Here is a 22,794-nt window from a genome sequence, read left to right on the forward strand (position 1 = left end):
TTACAGCAGACTACAGATGGGGTTTCTTAACGCTCACTAGTGTCCTGGAGTCCCGCGACGTGTGATCTCTTAATTAAGACTCATTCACAAGTGGTATTTCCTTTGCTAATCCAGTTTTCAGAGCTCTGCTTTCTCCCAGTCTCTGTTCTTTTTGAAGAGTCTAGAAATCCTGTTAATATTTAATTAGCTCTTAAATTATTTACATATCCAAGTGTTTGAGCCATTGTTGCCCTTTGAAGAGCAAGTTCCTGGGTGGTGCTCGCAGACGGTCCCTTGAGTCTGCGCTTAAGGCACCATTAGAGATCTCAACCATGGGTAGAGGTCAGGACAGCCCAATCCTAGGAGCAGAAAGCCTTGGAAAGTACCTACTTGGATCACACATGCGTTTTCCCATCTACTTCCCAGGTGTAAGTATTCAATTGTTTATTTATTTTTTAAGTATTATTGTGTGAGGTGTGTGTGCATGATGTGGGGGGGTGGCACATATGTGGAGGTCAGAGGTTAACTTTGTGGGGGTGATTCTCTCCTGCCTTTTACACATGTCCTGGGAATCACAATTAGCTCAGCTGGCTTGCATTATAAGCACCTTCACACACTGGCTCGCAATCACATTTTTTTAGATTGGTTCGTTGATTTTGCCTCTAAGGGAAAGGACCCTGAACTTCTTGTCTGGTGGGGAATCCTGTTTTCCTACCAAGATCAGTTCTGTGCATTAATGGTAGTCAGCCAAGCCTTTTAGAAAAGATAGAGTTGGGAGTTGGCCATGCAGTGGTTAAGGGAGGTGCATAACCTTTGAGAACCTGATGATGTAGGCTGACAGTCGGCTTTGATCAGATGACTGAGGGGTGAAATATGATGTGTTTGCTTTATGCTGTAGCAGCTGAAGCTAAGACTGGGGTCTAGCGACTTTCCTGCTGAGGATTGTGGCACGCTGCTGTGAAGAATGCTGCAGCCCCCAAATGAACCAACCTATTTTTCTTAAGCGTATAAGTGCTGCTTGGCTGTCTCCCCCAAACATGCCTTCATCCCCTCTCATCTTGCCCCCGCCCCACCCTGGCCCTCTCTCCAGCCCCTCCCATTCCCCACTGACTGGTTCCATTGCCGGTCTTTGTCCTGCGTTTGCAAACTGTTCAAGCTTGCATGGCCTGCGAACTGAGCTGAGCAGGGAGGCCAGTGTAAGCTGCGGTGTGCCCTGAGGTGGGGCCACAGGGGTTAGAACCAACTTGCCATGGCTCTTCACCAGTGTTTTACGGCTCCTGTGGAAGTAAGAAAGGTCTTCTCCGACAACCTTGCAAACCATGCTTTTCCCTGGGCAAACCTACCACATTCAAGCCTTTATGTGCAGATCTGGGATACTGCAAGCGGTGCTTGAGCTCGCATGCTTTTTAAAGACAGGGTCTCCTCTACAGGCCAGGCTGGCCTAGAACCCAGAGAGACCAACCTACCTCTGCCTACTTTAATGCTGGGATTAAAGGCGTATGCCACCACACCCAGTGCCTTTTTGGTTCTTAAAAACAGTCGGAGTCTCAGTAAATTAACATTTGAACCCTACATATATCTGAGATTAAAAGAAGATCCTCTAGGCTTTTCAAAGAAAGTCCAGCTTGAATCTGCTTTCAATGGCTTCATCCAGCTGTTGCTCTGTGTTATCCATACTGCGGGTTTAAGGCTGGCATGTGAGTCCACAGATATTTTTAATAACCATTTTATAAGATTTTAGAGCAATGATCTTAGAACACACTGGGATTTTACCCCTACTCTCCTGAGACTTTTGCTTAGTTCTTTTTCCCTGGATATTATTTTTAAAGATTGTTTTGGGTACATCCAAAACATCACAGTTCTTTCTGCAGTCACCTCCAGTCGCTCAGCCCTCTGAGACAGCAGCCGGCAAACGCCCAGGCCTCTGTTGCTCTATCTGCATCACACACCAGGCCAAGGCAGTTATCTGTAATATCAGGGAGCCCATTGTGAAATTGCTGTTATTATGTCAGTCAAGTATGGCTCCAAAAGGGCAATTTCCTGCAGTTCGTGCTAATATCGGGTTTCAGTGACATTTATTGGAGCACTTAGCAGGAAAAACCCAACCCAGAGAAGATGATCTGCACACTTGCGCTTTCAGACCCTGACAGTTGCTACCCATGAATTCAGGGAAGAAAATGGAGACCTGCCTGAGGATGGAGCCCAGCTGGTAGAACACTTGCCTAATGTGCACAAAGCCCTGGGTTCCATTCTCAGCACCACAGAAAACGGGGCATAGTGGTGCGTGCCTGTGACCCCAGCCCTTGGGAGGTAGAAACAGAATGGCCAGAAGTTCAAGGTCCCCTCCTGCTATATAAGTGAGTTTCAAGATCAGATCCTAAAAAGACAAAAAAAAAAAAAAAAAATTCAGTGATCATCAGAAAGTCATGAATGAGCTTTGTTTTCTGTGCTGTGACTCGAGGCACATATATGTATATGCATGTGCTCTTAACTCGCTCCCACCAAGAACCATGTCCCGTTCCAGTGACAGCCTGAGAGAATACACAGAAATGTGTGTCCCAAACATCACAAAGTAGTATTCTCGAGTGACTGCCATACGAGTGTGCCAGCTGCAGTTGAGAAGATTCTTTAGTTCTTCCAGTCTGTTACCTCCCTCTCTCCCCTGACACAAGGCTGTCGAGAAACTCAGATCCCAGATCCCCTCTCTTTCCAGTCTCTATGACTATATGAAGAAAGGCCTAGGGTAGTGTTCTCAACCTTCCTAATGTTGCGACTGCTGTGGGATAATGCTTTTGTACACTGGTTTAATAAAATGCTGATTGGCCAGTAGCCAGGCAGGAAGTATAGACGGGATAAGCAGACAGGGAGAATTCTGGGAAGAAGGCTGAGTCAGGAGTCGAATTCTGGGAAGAAGGCTGAGTCAGGAGTTGCCAGCCCACCGTGCATGTAATGGCACACAGGTAAAGCCACAGAACACGTGGCAACATATAGATGAACAGAAATGGGCTGAGTTTAAGTGTAAGAGCTAGTCAGTAGGAAGACTGAGCTAATGGCCAAGCAGTTTTAATTAATATAAGCCTCTGTGTTTGTTTACTTGGGTCTGAGCGGCTGCAGACCGGATGGGACACAGGAAAACTTCCAACTACATGCACCCCTTTAATAAAGTTCTTCATGTTATGGTGAACCCCACCATACAATTATTTTATTCCTATTTCATAACTGTTATGAATCTTAATGTAAATATCTGATATGCAGGATGTCTGATATGCGACCCCTGTGAAAGGGTCATTCGACCCCCAAAGGGATCACTGCTCACAGGTTGACCCGCACACTGGTCATGCTCACTGGTGTGCCCTGATACTGCCAGCAGTCTACTATAACACCCCTGCCCAGTGACTCCTCCAGGCCCAAAGATTGCCGAGGCCCTGTGCCACCTGCAGCTGTGGGTTTTGATTACAGCTGGGAACACTTAGTCTAGGAGTACCGATAGAATGCCAAGCCGAGGGACCCCAAGGTCATCATTACCTCCCCACTGAGGGCCACCCTGCTCTTCTCATTGCTCCTCCACCTCTAGGATGCCTGGCACATCTCCTCAGTGAGCTGTGGCCTGAAAGGTAAACATCCCTGAGGCTACAGACAGCAAATGGCCAGGCTACTTTGGGGAAGAAAATGGGGAGAGCCGGTCCACATTATTAAACACATTGCATGTGACTGTATGGTTTTATCATGGAAGTTACAAATGAATTGAAGCCACAGTCCTGACAGGAAAGCACCAAAAGCTAGCCCAATATGGTAGCCACTAGCCACCAGTGGCCATTTATATTAAGTTGATTAAAATTTCATACATTAATGTGGGCATGGTGGTACATACCTCTAACCCCCACATTCTGGGAGCTGAAGCAGGAGGATTGTGGGCAAGCATAGGCTGTAGAGTGAGACACACACACACACACACACACACACACACACACACACACACAGAGTTCATACAACTGAAGAATTAGTTTTCTTAACCAGATCATATTTCCCATGTGACCAGTGACCACTGTATGGGGAAAACACTAGCAGGTCACATAGGTGGATTCCTGTGGGGAGGGAGGCAGGGTGGAGCCTCGCCTGACCTCTTTGTGGACCCAAATGTCTCTGGACACTTAGACAATTTCCTGGGTCCATATGGGAATCTCTGATTCTCTGCATAGGGATTGTGGGTTGGCTCCTGGGAGGAATCCTGTATGATACAGTTTTTGTTATAGCTTTTTTCCCTTGTGGGAAACACCGGGAAGGAGTGTGGGAAGAGGCGTGGCTGGTTCCACTCTGTCCACTGTGCTGTGCGCATTTAACAACTGACTGGAGCCAGGCTGTCCTGAGGACTCAGTAGTACGAACAACCTAAGGGCAGCTGAAGGGATTTGATACGAATCACCCAGCACCAGGAGACACCAGACTACCGTTGGCAAATGCCTCAGTTTCTTTACCTATGAGATGCTGTGCAGATGGAGCATGAAAGAAAACACTCCTGTAGACCCTCTGCACACAGGTTGGCTTTAATAGTCATTCCCCTAGGTTTCTTGCCCACCCCCTCAGAGGATGACACCTACCTTTCTGTTAATGTCAGCTTTCGAGTTTTTCATGGTACCCATGCTGCCCCCAGCTAGTGCCACGGTGCACTGGCCTCCATCTTGATTGCTGAATCCATTGAGAAGCACTGTGGGTAGCTCGTGTAGCAGGCAAATCAGTCAGGTGGCGTCCCTCGGGGTGGACCTAGCTCCAGGGGACCCGGTGACCTCCGTAGGCCCTGCTTTCTCTTTCTCTAGCATGCTCTGTCTTCCTAGCCTCTGGTTCAGTGCCAGCACAGCATCTTGGGAAAGCCACACACATAATCCGGGACACCCTAGTGCTCGAGGAGAGTGGGAGGACTTAGATACATGTGAAAGCAGTTCCCTTGCCTAGAACATTCTTGAAGTCCTCATTTGGATGACTTGTGCCTCTTTGTTGCTTTTTTTTTTTTTTTTTTTTTTTTTGGTTTTTGGTTTTTGGTTTTTCAAGACAGGGTTTCTCTGTGTACCCCTGGCTGTCCTGGAACTCAACTCGGAGATCTGTGCTGGGATTAAAGGCATGTGCCACCACTGCCCAGCTCCTTCTTACAGTTTTGAGTCTTGCTATGCTCTGCTCCCAAACAGGGGAGGCGAGCTTGATGTTGGGAATCACATACATGGGGAGGGCTTGGAGAAGTACTGATTGACAATGTTCACAAGAGGGAGGGAGGGAGGGGGAAGGGAGACAGAGAGGAGAGAGGAATGGTAGAGAGGGGGGAGGGGACCTTATAACTGAGAGTTCTGAGATTTGTTTGCCTTTGTCCTGTGTGACTTTGATGTCATTTTGAGCGAGGTGAGCCATCTCCTCCCAAGAAAATGGCTTCAAAAATGCAGCACTACTAGGCGCAGAAGGCCTGTGTGTTGATTTTGAAGACTGTTCCAGATAAGGCTCCACAGTCAAAGGAGCCGGGCCATGCTTGGCGTGCCCATGGATGGAAGCAGCGGCTGGGCCGGGGATGTCTGCTTTCCCTTCACTTCCCCGCGTCACTCCCCAGCCCTCCTCTCTCCCCTGGGTTGCCGTTGGCCATTCCACATTACAGTCTCTTGCCCACGTTCTTAGACTCAGACCTGGGAGTCTCCACCCAGGTCCCGTGACGAGCATGCTGTCAGTCTAACGTGGACTTCACCAGCAAGCACTGTGTGTCAGACAGAAGCTGGAAGGCAGTACCCAAACATGGCTGCAGTAGAGAACCCTGGGGTGTCACAGAAAACCCTGGACGCCTTCTTCCGTCCTGTACTGACTAATACAGAATGCCTGGCCATGGGAGCCAGACTGTAGTAGGAAGTTAGAAAGGCGCTAGGTGACTCTGGAGAGACTCACCCTCTGACACAGTGGGTAATTCTACCTGGATGTAGTCACAGTGACCCTATCCTGCATCACCAGGGTGGTGCTATGTGTTAGGAAGGACATTCAATACACAATCTGCTCTCTTGGTGGCCTTGACAAGCCTCAATCTCCTCCTCTGTAAAATGGGTTAATGGTATCGTCGTAACCAAAAGCACGACAGTGAAAGGCTTTAGAAATTGTGCCACAGTGTTGGAAGGCTTATGTCACTCCTGGGGCTCTCCTTTGACGAGAGGACACTCGCTGTTAAGGTGGTCGGCCTAACTACTGTGGCATTGACCTTTCATTGCCAGTGATACCTGGTCGCTGTTGAAGTCATTGATTTGTCCCATCTGGTAAAGAAGAGTGGCAAGGAGAGGTGATCTTAGCAACTTCAAAAGGAAGCCAGCACTAGATCCCAAGAGACCCACTGTCCCCAGCATTCAGGAAATGCCCCCATGTGTCTGAAAACACAGAGGCCATGTGGAGGGTGGTGGTAGCCAGGGGCTTCCAAGGCCCGCTTCCTCCTGAGTGTTTGTTCATTTGGATGTCACTTGCATGAAAGTGACAGCAGAGAGTGACTCCCAGAGCACTGTCACCACCCCGCCCCCCCCTTCCTGGGTCATTTCATCAGTGTGTCCATGCTGTCATACAGCGAGTGTCATTCTTTGGGAAACACACAAAAGCATTTTCTCTTGGCTTGTGCTTCCTAGGGACCTGAAGTTGGATGGAGGGAGACAGTCAGCAGGGGCCATGAGCCTGAAGGAGATCATTGGCCTTGATGGTGTGGAGCTGGGGGCTGATGGGAAGGTAAGGTTTCTAGTGTCTGAAATTTTGCAGCTGGTGCAAGGCCCAGGATGCAAAGGCAGAGAGCTAGAGCATAAGACTTACTTGCAAGGTCAGGGCAGGTTCCTCGGTGTGATGCATCATCTCACTCCAGTTCTGTGCAGACAGAAACCACCAAGCCAGTAACTCAGTAGAGGCGTGGCAGGAGGTCCTGAGGAATGTGCATTTCTGCTCACACTGTTTACAGCTGATTGTGCAATATTCACATACTTATAAACACATCCACATTCCAAGATGGAGTGATGGTTTGTGTATCTGTGAACGAGAGGTGTCAGTGAGCAATATTCCAGCCACTAGTAAAGTTTTGGCTTCTCATGATCCCAAGAAGCCCCGAGTGCCTCTGCCCAGCACGGTGACCACTAAACTGTGTCAGTGTGGTGTCCCGCTAAACAGTCAGATTTCACCCACAATATAGTGAGCTGCTAAGTTGAAGTCCAAGGAGCAAAATTTGAAATATGCTGACCTGTGGTAGTCTTCATACAACCTCCCGAAAAGCCTGCGCTCTGGTGGGAGGCTCCCAAATAGCTGTCCTCACCCTCAGGGCATCTGTCAGCTCTGTGTCCAAGACACGATGCCTCGGTCAGGCTGTATGTGGGGTGCCTACAAGGTGCTTCTTGGGGCAAGTAAAGAGAAATAGGCTCCCCCATCTTCATCCAAAAGGGTGAGTGTTCACCTTGGAGTGAGGAAGGTTGGGGCAGAGTGGAGGGTCATGGTCAGTACCTTCGGGGAAGTGTGAGAGGAGCCCTTACCAGAGACTCTGGAGGCCTGATGTGTTCCTGATCCCTCCCCTGGATTATATGCAGTACATCATGTACCTTGTGCATGACACAACCTTCCAGCACATTCTGAGACAGTGCCTTGTCTGACATGTGGACATTTGGCCACCTACCAGGAGTAGACAGACCAAATGGGATCAGTTAGACTGCACATAGCTCGGAGGCTGTTCGGGTAAGGATGGGGTATGAAAATGGCACAAATTTGGCAAAAAGGAATACCAAACAGGTTGCATTTTTATTTCTTGGTTTTTTTGTTTGTTTTGTTTGTGTTGTGTTGTTTTTTGAAATAGGGTCTCTCTGTGTAGACCAGGCTGCCTTTGAACTCAGATCTGTCTTCCGTGGCCTTGAGAGTGCTGGGATTAAAGATGGGCCCACCAGGCCGGTCTACAAGTTGCATTTTTCAAATCCCATTAGCTTCCAGAATTGCATGTTTTTAAAAAAGCAAACCTGATCTTAGGGTAGCAACAGAGCTTGGCCAGAAAACAAGCCTGGCCTCCCCTGGACGTAACCACTGCCCTGGATTTGTTCTTCCCTTTCAGACAGTGTCCTATACCCAGTTTCTATTACCCACAAATGCCTTCGGAACCCGGAGGAACACCATAGACTCCACCTCCTCCTTCTCCCAGTTCCGGAACCTGAGTCACCGCAGCCTCTCCATGGGCCGGGCCAGCAGCACCCAGGGGAGCCTTGATGCAGGTAACTTTGGCTCAGAAGGGTCTGGTGGCTGGTGGTAGGATGTGCCTCAGTTTACAGCGCAAATAGGATCTCCATTTGTGCTGGTTAGAGGAAGGATCCACAGGTGAGGTGAGGGGCAGGCCTGAGGTGTGATCTCAGGCCACAGACTCACACATACCACAGAAGACCTTTCTCTTAATTAGCTGCTCGGTTCCCAGCCCCCAGGGCCTACCTGTGGGGGTGGGGGTGGGGGTGGGGAGCAAAGCTGTAGCACCCCCCCCCCCCCCCCCCCCCGGCCTCTCGGCTCCTCATTCACCTGTGTTCTATGGCTGCATTCTGCCTTCTGTGTTTTCCCGTACAGTTGGGTCCTGAAGTGCAGATTGGGTGAGCATTTCCTTTGCAGTGCTCACAGTTAGGAATTGGGTTGGCTTTTGAAGGATGAGATGCATACCCATGTTTGCCCATACATAGGTACAAGGATAAAAACTCTTACAGGGAAATTCCAGGTGAGGGGCCTAGGAACGGCTGGCAAAGTGCCTACCACAAAAACACAAAGACCTGAGTTCGGATCCCGAGCACCCACATAAAAGGCCAGGCATGCATTGTGTGTGTGTGATCCTAGCACTGAGGAGACAGGAGGACCTTGAGTTTTGCTGGCCACTAGTCTGGCAGTATTGGTCAACTCCAGGTTCCATGAAAGACCCTGTCTCAAAAGATGATAGAAAAGTGATTGACCAAAACATTTTACATCAACCTCTGGTCTCCACACACACATGTACACCTGCACACCAACTTACAAAGTCATGCTCACACTTACTACACACACGAAATTCCAAGTGAAGGTAAAGTTCCCTGGGTCAGCCTGTGCCTGTTGTAATCCCCCATCACTTGCCAAGGTCACTTGTATCTGTGTTTGCTGGTGGCTACCACAGTTGGGACATGATTCACACACAGCAGCCTGTCTAGAAGCATTTACCCAGGTCATGGCCCTGAATGGTACAACTGGGTTTAGCAGTTCTCTCTGTCAGCTTAAAGAGCAGACTGATCTAGGACCATGTCCTGTGACCTACAAGGGTCCCCACAGTTCACATGTTGTGTCAAGTTTTGTATTCTTCTGGGTCAGGGAAATGAACACATAATTTACTAACATAGGAAAAAAATCAGAATGGTAAGAGTTGGCCAATCTTTTTGTCGGTGGGTGGATATACCTCACTGCCAAGCACAGACAACCCCTAGAAATCAGAGCCGTTGTGAGGTGACTGAGACAAATGGCCCTGAAGCCACCTTGTCTTTAATAACTATCCCAGCAGCCTCAGCCTCAAGGAGTCCAGGGCCCCTAATTACCATGTGCTTGTGCTCTTTAGGAAGCGACCTGGGAGACTTTATGGACTATGACCCGAATCTCCTGGATGACCCCCAGTGGCCTTGTGGCAAGCACAAGCGAGTGCTGACATTCCCTTCCTACATGGTAAGTGGTGTCGGACGGCTGGCTGAGTGGTTAGTGCCCACAGCATCCTGGAGTGGCCTTGGGCAGCTCTCTGGACTGTGCACCTGGGACATTTTATTGAGTTCTCCAGTCGGAGTTGCAGCATTCTGGTTAACTGGCCTGGGAATGCCACTTACAGAGAAGTTGAGAAGGCTGGGTCCAGTGGGCAAAAGCTACCAGCTTAGTTTTAGAGACCTTCACTTCTGAGAAGAGCGTGCCAGAATATACACACCCCAGACTCCACTAGGGAAGGGCCTGACCTTTCCGTGGGAGCACCAAGTTCAAGTTGAGCTGTGTTGGGATCACCTCAGTGACTGTAAATCTCCACGTGCATTCTGAACCACGGGCAAGTAGAAGCGAGCACTCTCCTTGCTGTGTGTGTTTCGTGACTTCCTGGTTTCCCTCTGTGTATCTCGATTACACTTTCTGGCTGACTACCTTCTCTGCCATGGTGGGCTCCTGCTTCTGTAGATACCCCTTTCTTTGGGTAGAACTGTCCCACTTGCTAGGGAGCAGGAAAGAGAGAAGTGGGCTGACCAGACCTATCATACACAGCATCAGCAGAGGGCACATCTGCCCAGATGCCCTGCCTCTCTATACCTTCTGCATCCCATGGCACATCAGGGCAGGCAACCAATGCACTTCCTCCCCTGGGTCACTCTAGCTGCTTACCTTAGAAGCCCTACCCTCAGCATTGAGCCCAAGGGTTCTCACTGAGGTCTTCGGTGTCTAGAGAAGCCAAGGGGCAAAGCCACTCCCAAGTACTCAAAGGTTGCCCTTAGTGGTTTCGAACCACCAGTCAGCACTTGTAGTTCAGAGTCCTGCTGAGCTACTTTCAAAGTCACTTAATTTAAAATGACCCTGTCCTCACTCTTACTTATCCCTATTGTGCTCCTAGCACGATAACAAAAGCACAGTTGTGTATAGGTAGGGATTACTGGGTTTAAATGTTTTCAGGGTTTTTTTTTCCTATTCCATGATCTGTTCATTCAAGGAACAAAACCAAGATTCATTCATCTTCCCCAGATTCCAATGCTTAAATATTCCATGACAAAAGCCTGCGCCCTTGTATTAAAGGAGCCACTTAAACGTTATCATTTATATGAGAACATGTATTTTCAGTGTGGGCCCCACTTTACCGATGAATGTTCACTTTATTAACTAACTTGGGCAGGAAACTGTGGCTCAGAATCCCAGTGAGACCCCTTGCTATTGACAGGAAGTGGGGTGCTGAGTCTCCAGCTTCTGAGTCGGCCTCTGCTCACTGATTTTGCCTGGCCGGTTCTGAATGGCCTGTCCCTGTGCAGTCCGCAGTGGGACCTAAGGGCAGGATGTGAGGACCGTTCTCTAGCCAGAAGATTAACAGATGTCAGAAGTTTGAGACAGTATGAAGGTGTACTGCTTGTGGCCAATGGTGGGGTCCTGCAGGGGACTCCCCCACGGAGATGCTGTCTTGTGGCGGCACTGACCTCCCTTGGACAAGCATGGCCAGATCCCATTTGCCCGCTTACTTCACTGTGAACTTTGAAGCTCTGGGCCACAGTCTGTGAAGACTCACAGCACGCAGCTCATTTGCCCTCCTTAGACACTTGGATGGCTTTCCAAGTGAGAGTGTATGTGCAGCCCTCCTCAGCCTGTGTCCCCAAGTGGGCCATTTTTCATGTGCTGACATTGGGCTTCTGTAAGAGTCCGTGTTTTACAGAATGCCATCACTCTTTGGCTGCATTTCCTAGCCTAGGCCATGAGGCTTCTCTCCTATCCTGGCCCCAGACGTGGTACTTTTGATAAAAGACAGGACATCTATTCTTTTGTGTCACCACTTAAATTGTTGACAATGTGTGACAGACAGCTTCAGGCCAGCTTCTGCAACTCACAGGAGCCTGCAGGCTACAGGGGATTTACACTGACCTTGTAGGAACTAGGATGCAGGACTCTGTTTTCATGGGTTTGCTCGACTGTTGTATGCTGGCGAGCAAATCTAGAATTTGTTCATTCAGCAGATTTAGTTGCCGCCCTACTGTGTGCTTCCTCACTTCTCAGAGAACTATCAGCCACAGTCCCCTCTCTTTGGCCTCAGAATGAGTGGGAAAGTCCAACGGCGAACATGTAGACAAATGACTGTGGTCGTGAGGAGGGTGTGGAAGGTGTGGAAAAGTGATGGATAGGAGCTGACAGGCCAGAGGTGGGTTCCCTGTGGGAAGGCAAGGGTGTGTGCAGAGTGGGGTTGAGACCGTAGAGTGACAAGCCTGCACCTGTAATAGGCTGGTGTTCCAAGAGGGACAGTAAGAGTTGGGGTTATTTGAGCAGGTTGCTAAAGGGCCCTCAGTAGAAGCCCGAGGCACACGAGGAGGAATGGGAAGCTCTGCTCAACCCGACAGCCTTCCCATGAAGTCGATGCAGGTCTCTGAGGCTGGGCCTGCTGTCTGCTCAACCCGACAGCCTTCCCGTGAGGTCGATGCAGGTCTCTGAGGCCCAGTGCTGCACCTTCTCTGCTGCACCTTCTGCTGGCTTGTGGGAGCACGTCCTAGGGACCACTCAGCCTCTGGATCCTGCTGCCTCAGCTTCATCTTCTCAGGCCACAGTCCAGGCTAAACCATCTCCGTGCAGAACCCAAGCCTGAGACCTTGGGATGATTGTCTCGTGTTTGAGGAAGTGCCGTGGAATTTCAGGCTCCACTACAGCCATTTTAAGTGTGTAGTCTCATGAATTCTGTCACTAAATCTCAATATAGATTTAGTCTGTTTTCTGATTCCCCAGCTTCACTAAAGGCAGCACTGTTCTGACTTCTGAGACTGTTTAGTTTTTCACTTATCCTGAAAGTTTGTGTAAATGGAAATACAGGCAGTATACTCTCTTTGGTCTTTCACACAGCGTGGTGTTAGTGAGAGTCACCCGGAGTTGTACTGAATTGCTGACAGTGTTGGATGAACACAGTTTGTCCATCCTCTTGTGGTCGGCCATTTGGTTGTCTCTGGTGTGAGGCTCTCATGAAATGGCTGTCAGTATCCCTGCACGTGGCCCCTTGTGGGTCTGCACTTCCTCTGTTCTTGGGTAAGTACCTGCAGGGGTCATTCAGCAGTACCCACCCAGGCTGTAGCTGGATACGTGTCTTCTCTGCTGTTGGTCTAAGGATATGTCTGCAGGTGAAGTCCCCACTTCCAGAGAGGAAGTGACACCAAGGTGGCCTCACACTCTTGGCACATTCATTTCTATAGTTGCTGACCCCGCAGGTCACGCTCACACCTAGCCATCATGAAAAGGCAAAAGTTAGACGTTGGACTTGAAACCTCCCGGGGCCGGCGTGAAGACCATGGTGTAGCTGCACCTGTGGTCCAGGCTGCGCATTTCTGGAAGGTGACCACAGACCATGAAAGCACGTCATAGAAGGAGACCACAGACCATGAAAGCACGTCAAGCTGCCCGGCTACATGCAGGTTCTTGTAGGGCATTAGCTAATGTGCAGCCAGAGGGCAGGAGGTCTGGTGTCAGGACCTCACTTCCTGTGTTCCGGTGCCTGGTGGATAATTAAGTTTCACTAGAGTGACTGTGTATCATTAGAGCCTGCCAGCTTGTATTGACAGTGGTTTTCATTGTTACCTGGTTTCCTTTTATGGGTGTAGAAAGCAGTTAAGAAGAGAATATGAGAAAGCTCTGTGGTAAGGTCAACACAGTTAACCCTGTGTGAATGGATCAGTGAATGCTTTGACATAAGAAAACTGACAGACATGCTTGATGATGTCCATAGATACCCACATCTCGACAGAACACCTGTTGGATGGGTCTCTGATATATTCCTCTTATTCCATTTACCTAATAGCAGAATCTGAGTCCTTTGGCAAGCCCACACAGCATCCTTGAAAATCCCCCGTAAGCTGTAGAAATTTATCTTCGGATCCGGTTTTCCAGTACACTGTGAAATGCTGAGCAGTGGGAAATAAAGGTCTCAGGAAAAAGATTCATCCGGCCTGCCCTGCTTGGTGGCTGGACTCTGCCTCCACCTCTATAAGAGAATTTTTATTTTTGTTGCTTGTTTTCATTAAGAATTATACTGGTGGCCGGGCAATGGTGGCACATGCCTTTAATCCCAGTACTCGGGAGGCAGAGCCAGGCGGATCTCTATGAGTTCGAGGCCAGCCTGGTCTACAGAGTGAGTTCCAGGAAAGGCACAAAGCTACACAGAGAAACCCTGTCCTGAGAAACCAAAAAAAAGAATTATACTGGTGGCTTAGGTGCCCACCTGACTGCAGAATACCCAAGGCGTGAAGCATCTGCTGTCCATCAAAGGTCTGACAGTGAGCGTGCCTCAGAAGGCATGGCGACCCACAGCATGACCCTCCCGATGTGTCAGTGAGAGCTGCGCACTGCTTCCTTCAAGGCTCTGCTGTTTGGAATCCGCAGGGTAGACAGCACCAAAGGCTGCCCATCCACACAGTTCCCTTATCATTCACCGCTGTCCTCAGAAAGCGGATTAAATGCACGGGACAGCTGAAATGCCCATCTGCTGTTGTTAGACGGATTCAGTCCCTGGCGCCCCTGCCTAATTACCTGAACAAGCAGAACATCTGCTTTCGGCTGCCCCCCTGAACTGGGAGTGCTGGTGGTTCTCGGACAAGTGCAGTCGAAGCAGAACTGAGCACTGATGTTCCCAGGGGCTGGACGGAGCTGCCCAGATCACTCCCTGCTACTCCTCCTCCCGTTTAAGGTATGGTGGGGAAACTGAGGCAGCCTTACTTCCTTGGAATGTTCCCACCAGGATAGGGGTGAATTCTGGCCCCGAGAGACAGTAGCAGAGTGGGCGGCACGCGTGCCCCTGTTCAGAGCTGTTTGAGAGTGGTCAGACTGTCGGCCCTAGAGGAGGGAGGCCAGAGCTCCACCAGACCAGCCACCTGTTAGCGCTAACCCCCCTACCGGTCTCCAGCATCGTTATTGAGGCATATGGCTCCCTTCCCTCTGCCACTGCACTCCAGGGGTCCTTCTCTGTGCAGCCTCCCAGCTGTTGCCATGAGCTGGAATGAGTCCAAGTTCACCTCCTTGGACTTCCTCTTTCAAGAGTCAAGGTGGAGTAATTATAAAAAGCAGTGCACCCCCGTGTCTACACAGATGGAGTAGATACTTCTACCTAAGTAACTAAACTGTAGGCTTTTCATCTTTTTCAGGGTCATGTCTCTCTCTCTCCTCCCTCTCCCTCTCTTCTCCCCTCCTCCCTCCCTGCCTCTGCTGAGGCCGGGCTCCTTAGTAAAGCACATTGCTTTGGAACTTGCTGTCTTTTGGGGGGGGGGGGGTCTTCCCCTCTGCTGACCCTCCTCTTCTCCTTTACACAGCTGAGTGCACACTGCCTCCTGCAGCCAGAGAGCTGCGGACAGGTGTGTCCGGGACCTCACTTTGGGTGTTGATCAGAAATGTAAGTGCTGAGGCCAGCACTGCCCATCCGTCCTGCAGCCTGGAATTAGGTGATGATGTGCTGAGCTTCCGGGCCAGGAAGGAGCTGCACCCTGTTTAATTAGCACTTTGATTTATAGTAACACACCTGGCAAAATCTAGCCTTGCAAGTCTTTTTTCATTAAGAAAATTTTTTCATTCATTTTACACACCAATCAAAGATCCCCCTCTTCCCTCCTCCTGCCCCCATAGCCTCCCCCCTCAACCCTTCCCCTACTCCCCCACACACAAGAAAGCAAGGCCTCCCATGGGGAGGCACATCCAGTGGAGGCAAGTCCAAGCCCTTCCCCCTGCCTCAAGGCTGCATGAGGTGTCCCATCAAAGGTAGTGGGCTCCCAAAAGCTCCCTCATGCACCGGGGGTGGATTCTGATTCTACCGCCAGAGGCCCCCCAACTGGTGTGTTAGACTGGTAGATTAGCTTAAAGCATCAGCTTTGTGTCTCATTCATTCTCCCCCAAGCCAGAAAGGGTGGCTAGCAGGAGCTGGGATCCCCGAGCCTCTTTGGTTACTGTCATCCCTGAAGGAACAGTGGTCACTTGGGTGGCTAGGAGGGCTGGCCTCTAAGGGTCATCTTACAACCCCCTCAAGAGAGGGTGATGTCAGGTGTCAGAGCTCGCCATACTCTGGTCTCTACAGAAGACAGTGACAACTTCATCCCTCTGACACCTGCTAGGGTAGAGGGTGGCCCTGCATCCTACAAGGATTGGAGGCAGACTGCCATACTGGGGGTGGCCGACTCATCAGGTGAGTGAGCAGATCACAGTGACAGCCCCCCCCCCCCAATCAGGTGTCCTGTGGCCATCAGCACAAAGCAGGTGTCTGGAAGAGATGCCAGAGGAGGCGACTGAGGCCTAAGTATTTCAGCAGTGTGCTCCAGGCTACCCGGATGCTATGAGGCAGAGCTGGGTGTAAAACCAGATCTCTGGCTGAGTCTCCCTGAGAAGAGAAACCAGAAAGAGAGCTGCCACACACAGGGAGAGTGCCTGGGAAGGCCTCCTGCAGACCAGGGTTGACTCTTGGGAGGCTGAGTTGGCGCTGGGGCAGGGGGCTGAACTCTCAGCCTGGGGGACAGACAGGGTCAGAGTCTAGTAAGGCTGCACAGCAGCACTTTTAAGTACAAGTCACGACTGTGGCTGGGACTGTCTCCCCTAAGAGAGGCTGTGACCTCCTGTGACCTTAGGATGTTGTTTGATCTGCACCAGGCTCTGTGCAGATGTACATGAGGTAAAGTGAGGTGAGCAGAGAATAATGTTCCTGATCTGACATGATCGTGTCCGTAGAAAGGGGCAGGAAAGACAGCGGATGCTGTAGTGAAGCATCGTCAGTCTTGGGTATCAGAAGCTTGGGAGGGTCAAGGAGGGTTCTGGAGACAGAGTAACAAAGTGTTACGTTCCGTGAGCCCAGCCTACCAGCCTGCCCAGAGTGCAGGCTTCCAGCTAGGTCTCTAGGACGGCCTGTAGTTGTCAAAGCTACCCAGATTGTGGGAGCTTGTTACAGCAGGCCAGGAAACCAAAGTGGCCACTTCCTGTTCTCAGCCAGCCTCTCAGAGCACAGCTTACCACCATCTTCTTCCATCGTGTCTTAGAGACATTTCACTGCCCACCCCCAACCTCAAAATAGACTGAGGCAGACAGGCTACAGTGACTGTTACTGGGCACTTGCCTCAGTGACGTGGGCTGTCACAAGCCTACAGCTGTCCAAGTACACTGATGCCTTTAGCATAAAGCAGTCTCTCTCTAGGATCCTGGTCCACTGGTCCCACCTGGCCATGTGCCAATCTCATACTTCATGTGAGGAGCATCTTTATTTGGGCTTCCTCTGTCACTCCCCCTGGAGGACTACCAGCTACTTGGTGCCAGATGCTGAGGCTATGAGGAGAGACTGCCTCCCTGAAGATCGAGTAAGGGGTTTCTTGTCTACGCAGTGGCTGTTACTGGGCTTTGACTGAAAGGTGATAATGGCAGAGGACCCTCCACACACCTCAAAGCGTGTTGTCTAACTTAGGAAAGACGCATGGTGGTGCATGCCCAACCATCATCTCAGCACTCAAGGCTAAGGCAAGAGGACTGAGTTTAAGGCCAGCCTGGGCTATATAGTGAGACTCATGAAGCCCAAATAAAAGAGCAAGTCAAATGCCAGATTGGGGCCAAGTGTAGTCGGAAAGTTTCTCTGATCCCACCTGGCCCTGCAGTCCCTCAGCTGCTTATAAAATAATCATTCAGAGGCTTAATATTATTTACAAACTGTATGGCCTATGGCAGGCTTCTTGCTAGCTAATGCTTGTAACGTAAGGCATTTCTGTTTATCTATAAGTTGCCACATGGCCGTGGCTTACAGTGCTTTCACATCTTGCTTCTCCTGGCTGCGCTGGCGTCTCTGAAACCTTCCAACTGCAGCCAAGCCTTATGTGCTGGGGACAGTCACGAGGACATGAGACTGCAGCTGGAAACAAGCACACGGTGGCTGAGAGTGGTGGAGAATGTCACGTGTGCCTGCAGGTGGCATCTCTGTGACCTTGAGAGTTTTGCCATCCAGGTACTTAGAGCATCTACCAAAGACTGCGCTGAGGGTCTCACATCAACACTCAGTTGCCCATCCTGAACTCACCCCACTACCAGGAAAGGACACCCAAGCTCCTTACCCCAAGAGCAAGGATGGGGCCACTTGTAACTGTAACAGTGTGTCACAGTTCACTGTAAAGCTCAGCACCCACTCTGGGTGGGGCTATGGTCCTGTTGAGAAAGTGCTTGCCTTGCGAGCCTGAAGACCTGAGTTCAGTCCTTGTGAAAAGGACTGGGCGTGGTAGCACATTTGTAATTCCAGTTCTGGGGAGGTGGAGAAAAGGAAGGATCCCCTAAAGCTCCCTGGCTGGTTAGCCTAGCCTAATTAGTGAGCTCCAAGTCAGTGAAGGACCCTATCTCAAAGTGGTGGACAGTATTCCTAAGGATGGTGCTGAGGTTGACCTCTGGCCTCCATGTGTTCTTGTAAATCTCTCTCTCTCTCTCTCTCTCTCTCTCTCTCTCTCTCTCTCTCTCTCTCTCTCTCTCTCACACACACACACACACACACACACACACACACACACACACACACACACACACACACATTTTCAAAGGTGGGTGGTGGTTATTACAGAGTAGGTTCTAACCAGAGAATATTTGGGAACACTAGCAGAATAAGAATGATCCCCAAGTCACCTAGGGAGCCTTGCCTATGGGATCAGGGCTCTAGTTTCTGACCAACAACCAGGGCTAGTTCCCACTACCAACAGGTAACTACCACAGTTGGGAACCCACTACCACTAATGGTGGCTGCCGACCATGCTGCCCCTGCTGTGGTCTACACCTACAAAACAGACATCTAAAGCTAGTGAGCTAGAACTTCTCAACATAGAAGTCAACTAAGAAATAAGTCGTGGGTGCCTAGACCAGAGGTTGAGTGACTTTGACTTGCTAAGGTGGCTACTTCTTTGGCCGTGTCTGCATCCACACCTCTTTGTGACAGCCTCATGAGAAGGGAGCTACTGCCAGCTGTTCATTGTCTGATTAGGGAAGAACAGCCTGGAAGACATTGTATAAGGGGAGCTGAAGGTGCCAAAGTGGGAGGCCAGGATCTCACTCCTGGCCATGCCTGCAGCTTGTCAAGGCTGGGACAAGCTTCTCCACCATCCTGGGCTTCAGTTCCCTCACCTGTAAGTTGAGATGGGTGCATTCAAAGAGAAGCATTGGGCGTACTTTCATATATCCCACATCCAGTCGGCTGCAATGGTTACCTCAGGAAAGGATCTGGGCCTCTCATTTCCTCAAAGGTTTGGACAGACCTGTTGGAAAATTCAGATGCTCACTTGCATTGCTTGCCCTGGTTTGGTGTTACTCACCTGATTTCTCATCTCCCCAAGTGCCACACAGGTGTGAGCTGGGTTAGCAGAACCAAGTTAATACTGCTACAGTTATTTTCATTGGGCTAGATGTGGCTTTTAGCTGCCACCAAATGCAGTTCATGTGTCTATTCTAAGTCTTGTCAAGCTGGGGTGTAGCTTAGTGGTATAGCACTTGCCAGGGCGTACCTAAAGCCCTGGGTTCAAGTCTCAGCCCTGCCAAAATCTAAAACTTCATTAAGCATCACATCAAACCACGTGTTCAGAGAAGCCTACCAACTTTAGTCACAGTCACTAAGAAATGCTGGATGGATTTTCCTAGTAGTGGGTCATCCCTGGAGCTTGGTGGCCTTCACATAATTTCCTATGGCAAGTGGTGGCCTGCTGAAGGTGGCAGAATTCAAGCAAGGGACTGTTAATAATGTTACCATTGCATACGTATAATGGAGTGCCACTCTCCCTCTGAAGGGACATTCGTACACGATGCCACCTGAACCTTGAAACGTTAACACTGAAAGAAACCTGTGATGGAAGAGCAAACACGTTGTTCTACTTACATGAGACAAAAGTTAGCTGGGGGCTGGTGAGGTGGCTAAGGAGGTAAGGATGCTTGTCACCAGGCCAGGCAACCAGAGTTTGATTTCCTGAACTCGCATGCTAGGAGGAGAGAACCAACTCCCACGAGTTATCTTCTGACACCCCCCCCACACACACACAAAACATGGCAAACACAGTCATGTACATTTGTACGTACACAAACCAGTGTTTAAAAAAGTATCTGGACATGGTACTCACATGTATAATACCAGCAGGAAGAATGCAGAGTTCAAAGCCAGGCTTGACTACCTAGAACCCTGTCTCAAAAACAAACAATGAACCATGATGCTTGCCTGGGCTCAAGAGTAAACAGGGAGATGTTCTGTGGAGTACTGGAGATGGCGGTGGTAATGGTTGCATAATGATGTTAATGTCCTTAATGCCACTAAATGGTGCCTTAAAATGGTGAATTTTATGCATAATTTGTCAAATTTTACGAAAACATGTTTAAATGGTAGCTAGAATGTGTTGAGCATCTATATAATGTGCAAAGAAGCGTACAGAGCATCTCTCGTGGTTCCCACAATAACCATGGGAGGTAGAATATGAGATGTGGGATGGTGAGGGGTGAGGGTGGAGCTTTGAATCCTGCCGGTGTGGACAGCAAGCAGAGACACAGGTACTCCCTGAGGCCTACTGGCTGCTTCGGGCCTAACCTGTACATCATCAGTACATCTGACCCGTGGTTGCAGTGACATTTCTTGCCTCCTCTATTACAGACCACAGTGATTGACTACGTGAAGCCCTCAGATCTCAAGAAGGACATGAATGAAACCTTCAAGGAAAAGTTTCCTCACATTAAGTTAACACTCAGCAAAATCAGGAGGTATGAGAGCCGCATATCACCCTGAACTTTCCCGCCAGGCCCCTCCAGCACACTGTAAGCTCACATTGTACTAGAGTTTTTCTTGTTCCTCAGGAAACAATGTAGTCACGTTCACCAGACACTCTTCCGCTGCTGGCCGACTCATGCCTGGATGTTGTGGGAGAGCCCAGGGCATCAGGCATCCAGCCAAGCTCCTGACCCTCTAGTTGACACAGCTCTTAGGAAGACGTTCATTCAGTGAGAAACTCATTTCATGCTGTGTGCCTGCAGCTTGCCAGCTCAGTAAGATTGAGGTTATAAAAAGCAGCGAGGATGGATCTGGGGATGGGACTCAGTTGGTAGAGCGCTGGGCTTTCATGCACAGAGCTTGGGTTCAAGCTCCCTCACTACACAACCCAGCCGTGATTATAGTCCTATGATCCCAGCACTTGGGAGACAGAGGCAGAAATGTGAAATCAGCCTAGGATACATGAGTCATGTCTAAAATCACAAACTAGAATGGGCAGCATTCAGGTCTTGGCTTTCTGAGATGCAGGCAAAACAGAAGTGCATAGAATTGGCACCTTTGGGCATGAGATAACTCCACCTAACTAGACATGACTTCAAGGCCCTATCTTTGAGTGGCCACCAAAATGGTCAAAACAGAGAGACAGGCCCAGAGTTCCCATACCGATGATTGGATGGGTTTGTGGTGACCCACATCTGCCAGCCACTCACTGTGCCAAGTTAGAGAGGTGCTGACTCATGTTGTGGTGTCCACACCATGCCTCCAACATCGCTGGCATGTGCTCACCACCTCCGAGATGCTGGAGTATGTGCAGGGCTTACCCTAGTGTACATCCTAATGCAGATTTGATTCTGGCATGTTCCAAACCAAGCATACATGCTCTGTCTGTTTGCTAGGCAGCTTTCCCAAAGACACTTCATGGTTTTTCCTTTAGCCAAACACTTCTACCTGACTTAGAGTCTAATCAGTAATTGGCAGAATTTAGATCAAGCACCTGATATAGCTCTAAAATGAGCGTGGATCCCTTTCTTCACTTGGAGGAGCCTTACCCCCCTTTTCCTGGGGACGCAAATATACACTGTGTTCAGTGGTGTCCCTCCATGCCCTGTCCTGGGGACGCAGATATACACTGTGTTCAGTGGCGTCCTTCCATGCCCTGTCCTGGGGACGCAGATACACACTGTGTTCAGTGGCGTCCCTCCATGCCCTGTCCTGGGGACGCAGATATACACTGTGTTCAGTGGTGTCCCTCCATGCCCTGTCCTGGGGACGCAGATATACACTATGTTCAGTGGCGTCCCTCCATGCCCTGTCCTGGGGACGCAGATACACACTGGGTTCAGTGGTGTCCCTCCATGCCCTGTTCTGGGGACGCAGGTATACACTGTGTTCAGTGGTGTCCTTCCATGCCCTGTCCTGGGGACGCAGATATACACTGTGTTCAGTGGTGTCCCTCCATGCCCTGTTCTGGGGACGCAGATATACACTGTGTTCAGTGGTGTCCTTCCATGCCCTGTCCTGGGGACGCAGATATACACTGTGTTCAGTGGTGTCCCTCCATGCCCTGTTCTGGGGACGCAGATATACACTGTGTTCAGTGGTGTCCTTCCATGCCCTGTCCTGGGGACGCACATATACACTGTGTTCAGTGGTGTCCCTCCATGCCCTGTTCTGGGGACGCGGATATACACTGTGTTCAGTGGCGTCCTTCCATGCCCTGTTCTGGGGACGCAGATATACAATGTGTTCAGTGGTGTCCTTCCATGCCCTGTCCTGGGGACGCAGATATACACTGGGTTCAGTGGCGTCCTTCCATGCCCTGTTCTGGGGATGCAGATATACACTGGGTTCAGTGGTGTCCCTCCATGCCCTGGAGTTCTGCCTTCCCGGAATCCTTGGAAGTGGGGATGCTGTGCTGTGTCTGTGTCAGTTGACCCACAGACGGGCCAGAGCCCTAGTTCCACGGTCTGCTCCCACATCTACTGTGGATTAACCTCGGCCTACATCCCCCAGTGGGAGGGAAATAGAGAAAATGCTTTCCGTATGGTGTCATAGTCCTGTGGGTCCCCTGAGCTCTCTCAGGACTCTGCTTCCTGTCTTTTTCTAGTCTGAAGAGAGAGATGCGGAAGCTTGCCCAGGAGGACTGTGGCTTTGAGGAGCCCACAGTGGCCATGGCCTTTGTCTACTTTGAGAAGCTCGCACTCAAGGGGAAACTGAACAAGCAGAACCGGAAGCTCTGTGCTGGAGCGTGTGTGCTGTTAGCAGCCAAGGTCGGAAGTGACCTCAAAAAGCACGAAGTCAAGCATCTAATTGATGTAAGTGAGCTGGGTCTTGGTGGGGGTGGGAGCATGCACTCAGCCCAGGGGT

The 22,794-nt window shown here is 50.1% G+C and overlaps 1 protein-coding gene across 2 annotated transcripts in view; it reads left to right on the forward strand.

Annotated features, from left to right (window-relative positions):
- Nucleotides 1–22,794, forward strand: part of Cables1 (Cdk5 and Abl enzyme substrate 1) — a 113,953-nt gene that overhangs the window by 85,733 nt on the left and 5,426 nt on the right. For both annotated transcript variants that reach the window (XM_059246075.1, XM_059246076.1), the window contains 5 exons: nucleotides 6,611–6,707; nucleotides 8,059–8,215; nucleotides 9,559–9,662; nucleotides 20,314–20,420; nucleotides 22,535–22,742. In XM_059246075.1, coding sequence (XP_059102058.1) covers nucleotides 6,611–6,707; nucleotides 8,059–8,215; nucleotides 9,559–9,662; nucleotides 20,314–20,420; nucleotides 22,535–22,742 — 673 coding nt within the window. The remainder of the gene's footprint in view (nucleotides 1–6,610; nucleotides 6,708–8,058; nucleotides 8,216–9,558; nucleotides 9,663–20,313; nucleotides 20,421–22,534; nucleotides 22,743–22,794) is intronic.

This window comes from Peromyscus eremicus, chromosome 19 (genome assembly GCF_949786415.1).
Source record: "Peromyscus eremicus chromosome 19, PerEre_H2_v1, whole genome shotgun sequence".
Lineage (NCBI taxonomy): Eukaryota > Metazoa > Chordata > Mammalia > Rodentia > Cricetidae > Peromyscus > Peromyscus eremicus.